General features: G+C 43.4%; 1 protein-coding gene across 1 annotated transcript; it reads right to left on the reverse strand.

Moving 5' to 3' along the window:
- Nucleotides 1-8,353: 8,353 nt before the first annotated feature.
- Nucleotides 8,354-10,358, reverse strand: LOC125524895. Its single transcript, XM_048689929.1, has 3 exons — nucleotides 9,461-10,358; nucleotides 9,215-9,369; nucleotides 8,354-9,127 (listed from the first exon to the last, which is right to left on the reverse strand). Exons 1-3 carry the CDS (start codon nucleotides 10,296-10,298, stop codon nucleotides 8,576-8,578), a joined length of 1,545 nt encoding a protein of 514 aa, XP_048545886.1. The 5' UTR covers nucleotides 10,299-10,358; the 3' UTR covers nucleotides 8,354-8,575.
- Between the last annotated feature and the right edge of the window lie 402 nt (nucleotides 10,359-10,760).

Genomic DNA, 10,760 nt, shown 5'->3' on the forward strand with positions numbered 1-10,760 from the left:
CATTATTCATGTTCAATAAAGCCTACCTGCTTTGTGATAAGAAAAAGCTATTTTGTTTTTCTTCCACTAAACAGAAGCTGTTTTGTTTTTCATATTCTCTCTTTATTTGCTTCTCAAATATAAATTCTAAGGCGGAGAATAAAAAAGGAGAATCCACAACTAGCTGGCGCAATCAATTGTTTAGTGAACTTTAAGATGTCACAAAATTTGTATGCTTACAATATAGTAGCCCCTTCATCTCAAAATAAGTGTCTAGCTTTGTACTAATTTTAGCGCAAAATTGTACTCCCTCCGTCCGGAAATACTTGTCATCAAAATGGATAGAAGGGGATCTATCTAGACGTATTTTAGATCTACATACATCTCTTTTTATCCATTTTGATGACAAGTATTTTCGTACGGAGGGATTACTAAAGTTGAGACGCTTATTTTGGCACAGAGGGAATACTATATTAGGAGAATTTATAAGGAAAAACCATGCCATAATTTTAGGGCCTCTTTGATTCCTAGGAATCCAAAAAACGCGGGAATGGGAAGAACATAGGATTATAATGTCATGCCATTTATTTTGCAGGATTTTGATTTGTTCAATTGCATCACATGAAAAAAATGTTTTATTTAAATAAGTTAGAGTCGAAGTTAAAATTCCCATGGAATGTAGAAGAATCCTTATATTTACTCAGGAGTAACTACAGCTCAGTCAGTTAAAAAACTTGTTTCTAAGTCAGTATTTGCATCAATTTGGTTTTTGTTCAAAAAATATTGTGTTATATACTTGTATCAATCTCCTGTTTGCGTCAGATGGGTCTTAAGTGGCGATTTAGAAACAGAAATACAAATAGATATTTCGTAGTTACCTTAGAAATAGTAATTTCTCACATAAGCTGAAATTTAACCTTTCGTATTCGACTCTTCTATATTTGATTAATATTTCATCACTAACATCCCTAATATCATATGTCAACGTAAATAAGCACTCATTTAAGAACTAAAACTCACATCCAAAATACTTAGTGATATTATAATTGGTAGTTGCAAGTAAGATATGACCTATTAAAAATGTAACTAAATTACCATGGGTTAACATGTGAGCATGGTTAGCATAAATTATTGGCTAGCATACATTCATCACACAAACTCTCATATACCTGACTAATATTTTAGAACTACAACACAAGCAAGCATTCGTTTAGCAATATAAATTCACATCCAAAATACTAATTGATATTATGATTAGTAGTTGCAACTAAGATATGCCCTACAAAAAATGTCACTTAATTAACATGGACTAACATGCTAGAGTGATTCCCGCAAAAAACAAGTTAAGAGTAAGTACCGTAAATTGTCATTGACCTTGCACATTCGTGGGGCAATAGCTTTCAGAGAAATTTTAAGATGGTCCCAAATATTTTTGCCATTCATTATTTTTGATCCAGTGACATAGATTGAATGTGATGATCTATTACCTCCCATGAGGTAATAGATCAACCATTAGAGGTATAAGCCATATTTGGTGAGTGTTAGGAACCAAAATTGAAAAAACGTATTTGTTGGTTCATAATTTTCCTCTATTTGCATTTGATGTGATTTCAGCTTAAATTGTTTCTCAAATTCAAAAAAAGAAGTAATCTAGGCTTTTCATGAACTAAAGCATCTCTAACTAATCCCCTATAATTTAGAGGAGGATACGGCTGAGTATCCCTTAGAGGAGGATATTTGCTCCTCTAAAAAATTGTCGTCTCTAACCGATCACCTAAATTTAACGGATATTGTTTTCGCCAAATTTATTTAATTATAGGCCACCGAGTTGAACTTCACTACTCAATTATTTTAGTAAGCTACATCATGGCCACATACTTCACCAACTCCATTGGAAGGCCGGGCAACAGGCATGTAGTACGACCGATAGGGTTCAGCAGAGGGATAAGAGTAGGTACCTGAAAAAAGCAAAGTAGCTTTTGCTGGACAGGAGCAAACACGTGATGGTTTGGCTGGCCTGACAAAAGCTGTTTGCGTTTACCATGCTTTAAATCTGTCCCACGACGTTGGCTTCCTCTTGAGGCCTTTTTCACTATTAGCCTTTTAGCGAACTTTGTCACAAAATGAACTCAACAAGAATTCATGATCTGACCCTTTTAGCAATGCCATAGCCCACAGTGTTTTTATCCAACATAAAAACACCGAGCTAGCTAGCGTTTCTGACCAAAGAAAAAACGTCGAAGTCGTTCGGCGTTTTTCACCAAGTAAGCAACGCCAAAGTTCATGGCGTTTGTGACCAAGTAAGAAACGTCAAAAGGCTTGGCATTTAGGCCCTGGTTATGAAGCAGTTTTTTACCTTGGCGTTTCTACGAAGGCTGGAAACGTCGCCGACCTTGGCGTTTCTAGCCTGGCGTCTCTGGCGGCTGAGGAGAAAGACCCCGACGGGGCAGCGGGTGGGCTGGGTGCCAGCGAAGAAACGCCATGGCGTTTCTTATCTGGTCCGCAATGGTAGCTATCTCGGCGTTTCTTATTTGGACAAGAACGCTAACTAGCTCGGCGTTTTCATTTTGGGCAGAAACGCCGCGGGCTATGGCGTTACTAAAAAGGTCAGATCGTGAAATAGTTTTATGTCAAGTTCATTTTGTGACAAAGTTTGCTGAAAGGGTCATAATAGTGATTTTGGCCTCCTCTTGAAGGCACGCACCATGCTCGTTGGCATTTTAGGTTTTCACTGCTGCTGCTACAGGCTTGCGCGCGTTTCATGTTGGCTGGCTCATGTAATGTGTGCTGCAAGTATGTGGGTGCCAATTCTGTGCAAACCCAATGCTGACCATGTGGACGCAACCGCGATTCTGGGATATGCGTGTGCAGCAAGACAGCATCCAAGGCGCTCAACGTTCAAAATAAAAGCATGCAGGGTGCCAACATTTCCTAGCAAAACATTTGTTTGCTGTTTATCTAGTAGTACGAGGCTAGACAAAATAGAAAGAGTTTATTACTGTCACAATACATAAAATTGCCGGGGGGCGGGGGAGGGGGGGTGATAATACCATACAGAATCTAAAAAAATCCCATAAAATCGTACTACAACAACTTGCCTAACTACATATTTTAAAGGCATGTACAATAGTTGATAAGATAATCTTATCTTAAGTTTTGCATGTAATTTAAAGATGATAAAAAAGTATGTCTACAATGGGTTGTATCTTAGCCTTATCTTCAATAACTTATTATTTCTTAAAACATGGTGAGACAAATTATGCTAAGATATCAACTCTTGCCTTCTCTTAAATAAGAGAAGATAAGTCTTTTCTTATGAGTTCTCTCTCCTTCAACTCATCATTTATCCTACGTGGCATTCCTAAGATAGCACCATTGTACATGCCCTAATACGCTTCCGTGAATTCAGCCTGCGCGCGGTCAAATGACCGTTTTCTCTTCGTACGTGGCAACCCAACGAGCCAGCGTGCTGGTAAGCTTCCTTTATATATGGGTGGGTCCCACCTGTCAGGTTAAGACTCCTTCTCCTGCCTTTTTTCTTTTTTCTTTTTTTGCATCTTCCCCCCATTTTATGTGTATGTCATTTCTTTTTCCATCCCGTTGACAGAAGGGGCCCATACAGATTGAGAGATAGCATGGGCCCGCTGCCACGTGACGTACAGAGAGATAGCAGTTGACAAGCAGTCTGACGTTCGAATTGACGCAAATGAATCAAAATGTGTGGTCATGTATGTTTTTATATCATCTTTATGTGGTTCTCAAGATCATGTTTAATATTGTTACAATGGTGCAAGATTATCTATCCTAGCTGTAATTAACTCAAATAGAAAAGACTTGCTCGGAGAAGAGGAAGAACGAATAAAACTAAACTTTGTGCGTGCCTATGACCATCCACATATAAATAAAAGAGAGCACTCAATGCAGATATATCAAAAATGACAATTAGCGGACTAAATATCATAGTCAGATCTTTTGTGATATAAATATTTCCCCACTAAACCACGATAATCCATTGAAAAGCCTAGGCTCAGGAACATGAATTGTTTTCACACCGAAGATGCTCGAGTGTGTTGAGAGCATGCATTTTTTTTGTGGTGAAATCACATTCGACGAGTTGTGGACAAAAAAGGGGGTCTCTGAAATGTCTTTTTGAGAGTTCTTTGAGAGACGATTTTGTTATTTTTGTTGAGAGCTCCTGGAATGTTATTTGTCCATGAAATTTTGCACACTCCTAGCACACTCGAGCATCTCTGGTTTCAAAAAATACATCTAAATTTACTGTTCATGCAGGGGCAGATGCACCTTAGCAGCAAAGTGATGTCCTCATTAAACCATTTCTTTAGTTTTGTCAAAGGTCCCGACTTCTCGAGAATATGACTTAAGATCACCCAAACTACTAAAGTAAAGTAAGAGTTGATCTGCCTAAAAACATGTTGACAAGAATTGGCACCAAAATGATAATACCATGGTTTAACCTAGAGATATCAAGCTCCCCTTTATGAAAATCATCAAATAGATCTTTTAGATCAAACTTAATTAGATTCCAGAAATGCTAATAAGCTCAGTAGTGAATTCATTAGGCCTGAGTGACTTGTTGGGAGCCATTTTAAAAAAGCACATCCTTTATGTCCTCTAGTTATAAAGTTGCAGTCAACTTATCTACACCTCCGCATGTACAATGCATAGCCCCGGGGTGATGCCTCGTATGCCATGAAGGATCGGATGTCAGAAAAAGTAGGTTCGGATGGAGCAGCGGGATCCTCTGCAGGAGGCGGGTGCTTGGGGAGAAAAAGTGTGGTCCAGTGCATAAAGCTGAAAAAGTTGAAGTGAAAGCAGGGATGCATGTATAGTGGGAATCTACTTTTTATTATTTGATGAGGCCCATTAGTAGTAGCTTGCATTGGGCAGAAAAAATTAATAAGGATGCCTCAAAGTGCTTTTTGTCCTGGGGCATCGGTATCCATATGCCACCATTGTACATGCCTTGAGGAATAGTCTTAGGATTCTCAACATCCAAAGGAATACTAGAGACCTCAGGTTGACTAAATAGGTTTTTGTAAAAATTAGTAATGTAATCAATCAGCTTTTTTGTCCCTCAATTCTCCTTTCATCCCGATCTAGTGATTTGATCTTATTTTTCCTTCGTCTACGATTAGCTTTGGCATGTAAATATTGCTTGTTCTCTTATCTTTCAATAATTTCCATATTTTTTGCTCGTTGTCTCCATTTCCACTCTTCTAGTTTCATAATTCTATCCAGTTGAGCTCTCAAATCTTTATGCTCTTGTCTCATATCAGCAACTCAACCATAAACGTCACAATGTTTATAAATATGATCCGATTTAACAAGAACATCTTTTTTAAATATTTTGTGCCATCCATTCATATTTCTATTCTAGCTTTTCAGCTTAGCTCTAAGTTTCCTAAATCTACATTGCCACATCTCAGTGTTTTAGCCTCTAAAAGTATTAGTCAGCTAAATATCAATGACTATCTTTTGAGTTCCATCCCTTCGAAACCAAAAAATTTCAAATCTAAAGATGGGGTAAGTCTTAGGCACATAACTAGAGTCTAGAAATAAAGGAGTGTCATCAGATTTCTCTCGAACTATGGCAGTAACTTCAGTTAAAGGATAACTTTCTTCCCAAGCTGGGCAACACCGTATTCTGTCCAATTTTTCAAAATTAGGGTTTTCAAATTATTCCCCCAAATAAATTGTCTTCCATTAAGATCAAGCTCCCTAAGTCCAAAAATTGTTCAAGAACTGCATTGAACAAAAAATCCAATGCGTAGATGTACCTGGTTTATTTTTATCTGATCATTTTCTAATTATAATAAAATCACTTGCAATTAGTGCATAACTGATGCAATTGTGCAAAAATTCCATCCAAGAATTGGTTTTTCCTACCAGGTTGTGCTTGTCCATAAACTAGAACTAAATCCCAAATAAACTTATCTTTAACATCTTATGCGATCATTTTGATATAGCATTTCCCATCCTCTTGGGAAATAACATCTAGAGTAGTGAAGTTAATACACAATAATAGGCCACTAGATTTCCCACTAGCGGGAGTGTGATGCCAATGGAAATCTCTGTGTGCACATAAGTTCTGCAAATTAGTCCTAGAGTATGGAAATCTACTTTTTTTTATCCATAATCATTTCGCTCGAAAATCTCTTTTAGTATCTCCTAGAAAACCTCTCATATTCCCCAAAACAATACCTCTCGTCGTCACACTAATAATGCTCTTTTACTTTTTTTCTTGAAACAATGACAAACCAAAAATGTCTTCCCCCAGAATTCTGGGGTGACTTGTTTTCATTTTTTCTCCTCCCATGAGGGAAGTGTTTTTGGATATGATCCCATTCATCATCCTCAAGATTGGACACACAACTTCCTTCATCAGAAAGCATTCCTCTTATATCATGTTCGCCAGTCTCCTTCAAGTTGAACATTGGCTTGGTTAACTAAATCAAGCCTACTTTATTCAAGAGATTTTATAAAAAATCAAATTTGAGCTAATCATGTTTCTAGTATTCCCCAAGTTCACACCAATTTCTTGGGCCAGATTACCCAATTTTTTCATTAGAGGAGTTAACTACATCAGGGATAAGGGGATTACCATAGTCATGTTTACATCAGCTTTCTCCTTAGGCAGATCTTCTATTTTGCAGTCTTCCTAATGGAAGTTCTCCTTTGTAATGGCTATGGAAACAACTGTAGCTTTCAATATTCCGATGATAGGGTGTTAAGTATAAACCCTAATAAAGGTCTTCGGGTAAACAATTTCTTGGAGAAAGTTCACCGATCCAGGGGAGAGATGTTGCCAACTTATGTAGGTCATTCACCAGAGATCCAAGGAAACGAGGAGCTACAAAAGAAAAATACAAGAGGTAGGATTCACATGACAAACTTCATCAAATGATGTTTGATCCGTGACAATACACGAGGACTACGAGCATCCTAGCGGCAATGCAATGGGGCCAAACAACCACTCTAACAGATCCCTCATCACGCCATTTATCCTAACGAAATTAGAGTGCACTCTAAAATAATACACATGCCTTTATATTTGCAAACTGGGTGACAATTTTTTATTTTGCACTCTATCGACAGGAAATTTGGCGCCAATGTTGCCGCGGTCCACCTGAACACTATTTCAGAGCACCCCGGGCTGCCGGATCACTGCCATATGTCATTACACATCGCCGAGGAATCGTTCCTCCTCTCGAAGTACCTCGCCTCTAGTCATAGAGCTTATACCGACTGCCCCCCGACCGCATCCATCATGCATCAACCTACTGCAGTCAACTAGTCGTCCTGTAGCCACGTCTAGCCGTCCGCCCAAGCTCATCCATCATCGTGTCACCCCAGCTAAGCTACAACCACATTCTCTGGCCTCACTACCTGAACAGCGCTCCTTCCCGTCCAAAGACGACTCCGCCGCCTACGAGGCCTCTAACGAGTTGTCTAACTGTATAATTGCTTTGAATTTGTGCAAATTAGTTGTGTATTTTTGTTTACAACCATGTAGATGACATTGGAATTCGACTCCATTCATGTAAATGACCTCGATTAATACGATAACCTCGATGAGCTTAATGGAAGTGGAGTTCATTGATTCTTCGTCATCCTCATATGACTTGGATATTGAATTTCTCGAAGATGAAGTTGGAGTTGACGATGAGGAAGAGAATATGTTGAATTTCTTGATGGAAAGTTTTTGAATTGTGTTGTGTTCCAAATAAAAACTTTAATTATGTTGATGCAAAATAGAAAACGAAATGCAGTTCATATGCACATACATATAAGAAATGGAAGAGGTTAAATTACAAAATCACAATTTTAAGGAATCTAAGTTTTCATTCTTGCTCTACAACATTTAAAGAGTTATAAAGGGCTTTGAAAACGAGTTTAAAAGCAACACTGGATTTGCAAAAAGAAAGCACAATAGCATAGGGCAAGGACCGGACAAAATTGGGAGGGTGTTTCCGCGATGTCCTTGTCCCAAAGTCATCTCAAAATGACGGCTCAGTCTTTTCCGTAGATGCTGATAAGGATAGGGTATGTGTTTGTGTGTTTATTGAGGTAAGTGTGCGTGTGTCTATGCGAGGTACGGAAACTTATAGGGCCCTGATAACGCCCAAACGTCTGGGATTTGATCATTGACAAATTGAACACTTTCAATGACAATTTTAATAATGAGAGGATGCCAAATTTAGTTAGTAAGCATAGCAAATTCATGCTCAATCTATTTTTTGCCAGAAAATTGCCGAGCGTGTCAACTAAACCTGCCATCCCCGCGTCACTAAAATTACCACGAGATGTTCGACTTGTCATGGTCAAATTCTGAACATTCGGGATTTTCCATTTCCGATCTTATAACATCGCAAAAAACGAACATTACATGCACCAATAAACGAACCCCCCTGTCAATTGTCACCTGAGCTTGGAACAAGAAAATCACCTAGCAACGGGTGCAGAGTGTTGTAAGCGCATAGAGTGTTTCAGGCTAAAGTTTTGTTCGTGATCTTCATTTAGCCATCTAGAGAAGGAATGTTTCAAATTCCAAAAAGACCGTCAGCGGGCAACGTACTCAGGCAGCACGGCCAGCCGGAGCTTGACGGCCTCGCCACCGCTTGTATCCCTCCAGCGCCTCCTCCGCCCGCTTTCGCACATGCTCCTCGGAGGCCAGGAGCTGCTGCACCGCTGCCGCCTTGGCGCTCTCCAGCTCCGCCTCCGCCGCGGCGAGCTTGGCCTTCGCCTTCACCAGCTCCGTCTCCGCGGCGCGCTTCGCCGCGGTGAGCTCGGCCTTGGCCTGCACCAGCTCTGCCTCCGCTGATCGCTTCGCGGCGGCGAGCTCGGCCTTCGTCTTGGCCGCCTCCGCCCGAGCCGCAGCGAGCTCGGCTTTTGTCTTCACCAACTCCGCGTCCACCGCTCGATTTGCCGCGGCGAGCTCGGCTTTGCTCTTCTCCAGCTCTGCTCCCGCCGCGGCGAGATCGGACCCAGCCTTCTCCCGCTCCGCGTCCGCCGCCCGCTTCGCCGCGGCGAGCTCCTTCTTCGCCCCCTCCAGCTGCTCCCGCAGAGCCGCGGCGTCGCGCTCCCGGGCCACCAGCTTCTCCTCCAGCTCGATCACGTAGCTCGCGGCCTGAACACAAACAGTATGATCGACTGGACTCCGGACCGGACAAGCACCTGCCGATGGAACAAATTTCCCATTGTATTCTGGCAATACCTGCCAAATCGCTGCGTCGTCGGTAGGCTCGTTCGCGGCAGACGCGCGCTCCAGCGGCTGCCCGTCGTGCCTGCTAGGCTCTTCCCTGCCGTTGGCCTCCTCCCAGGTCCTCTTCTTCTTCGACGCCGACGCTTGCGCGGCCACCTTCATCATACCTATAGATAACAGTAGCACACAACACCAAGTCTCGATGAAACAGGGGAATCAGAGGGTTTTCAATGTTCAGACTTCACATACCTTTGGAACAGTGAGTTGAAGGCGGCGGCGGCGGCGGGGATGCTGTGGTTATCACGGCGCCGGCGGCACTAACGGCGGGGGTGCTATTGTAGAGACGACGGCGCCGCCCTGAGCACCTAGCAGGGAGCAGGTTCCTGAGATCAACAGCGGCGCCACCATAAGCACTTAGCAGCTTCACCGCCGATTTGCTTTCCTCAGCGGTGAGCCTCAGGTTTCTGAAGGAGCTCTTGGACGGCTCGCCCCACTCCACGGCGCAATGCCACGGCTCCGGTGACGAGAGGAAGAAGAAGTAGTGTCTCCAGCGCACGATGGATTTGCAACTCCCGTTCGGCAACCCCGTGAAGCCCAAGCTGGAGCTGCCCGGCCTGGATTGGAAAAAGTACCACCCTTTCTCGTGCTTTTGATCCATGATGGACAGGTGGAAGAAGCGCAGGAACACCGCGAGCGAGGGACGGACGCCGGCGGACTGGCAGAGCACGAGGAAGCCCGCCATGAAGCGCCACCCGTTGGGCGTGAGCTGCGCCGGCGCGATGCCGAAGTGGGCGAGGACGTCGCGGTAGAAGCCGCGCAGCGGGACGCGCATCCCGGCCTCCAGCGCGCGTGCGTACACGCAGATGGCCCCCGGCGGCGGCGGCGAGTTCGCGGGCAGGTCGCCGGCGGGGCGCGCGGTGAACTCCTTGGGCACGCCGTACTGCTCGCAGAGCGCGTCGACCTGCTCCTGGGTGCGCAGGAGCGAGGCGAAGACCTCGGCGCCCGTGGCCCTGGTTTCCTTGCCAGCGTTGCCGGCGAGGTGTTGGGCTGCGGTGACGGCGCCGTGCTCCGGGTTGACGGAGGAGGAGGAAGGCATGGTGCGCGTCGGTGCTCCTGCCAGCCGGCGGCGTCGCCTCCTTTCCTGCCCCTGCCCTGTTCTGCAGACTGGAGACTGAACTGCAATGACCCCTTTTGGACTCTCTTTTGACCTCTTTGGGCTTTGTTCGTTGGTCAGCTGTTTTGTTTTTCCTACTCTCTTTTTAGCATGGCCCATGGGTTCATATCCTTTAGTTGAAGTTAAAATTCCCAAGGAATGTAGAAGAATCCTTGTCTAAAAAAAATGTAGAACAATCCTAATTTCGATCCTCAACAAAAAAAGAATCCTAATTTTGAAGAATTGAACACTTATATTTAGAGCAACTCCAATGGGGCGAACTATTTCGTCCGCTCGCGTCCACTTGGGTCGGCGCAGACACAAAAGACGGCCCAACGCGCCGACCCGAACGGACGCGCGCCGCTTGGCGTCCGCATGACGACTTATTCCCGATCCAATTTTGAG

Source organism: Triticum urartu, chromosome 7 (assembly GCF_003073215.2).
Source record: "Triticum urartu cultivar G1812 chromosome 7, Tu2.1, whole genome shotgun sequence".
In the NCBI taxonomy this organism is placed as follows: domain Eukaryota; kingdom Viridiplantae; phylum Streptophyta; class Magnoliopsida; order Poales; family Poaceae; genus Triticum; species Triticum urartu.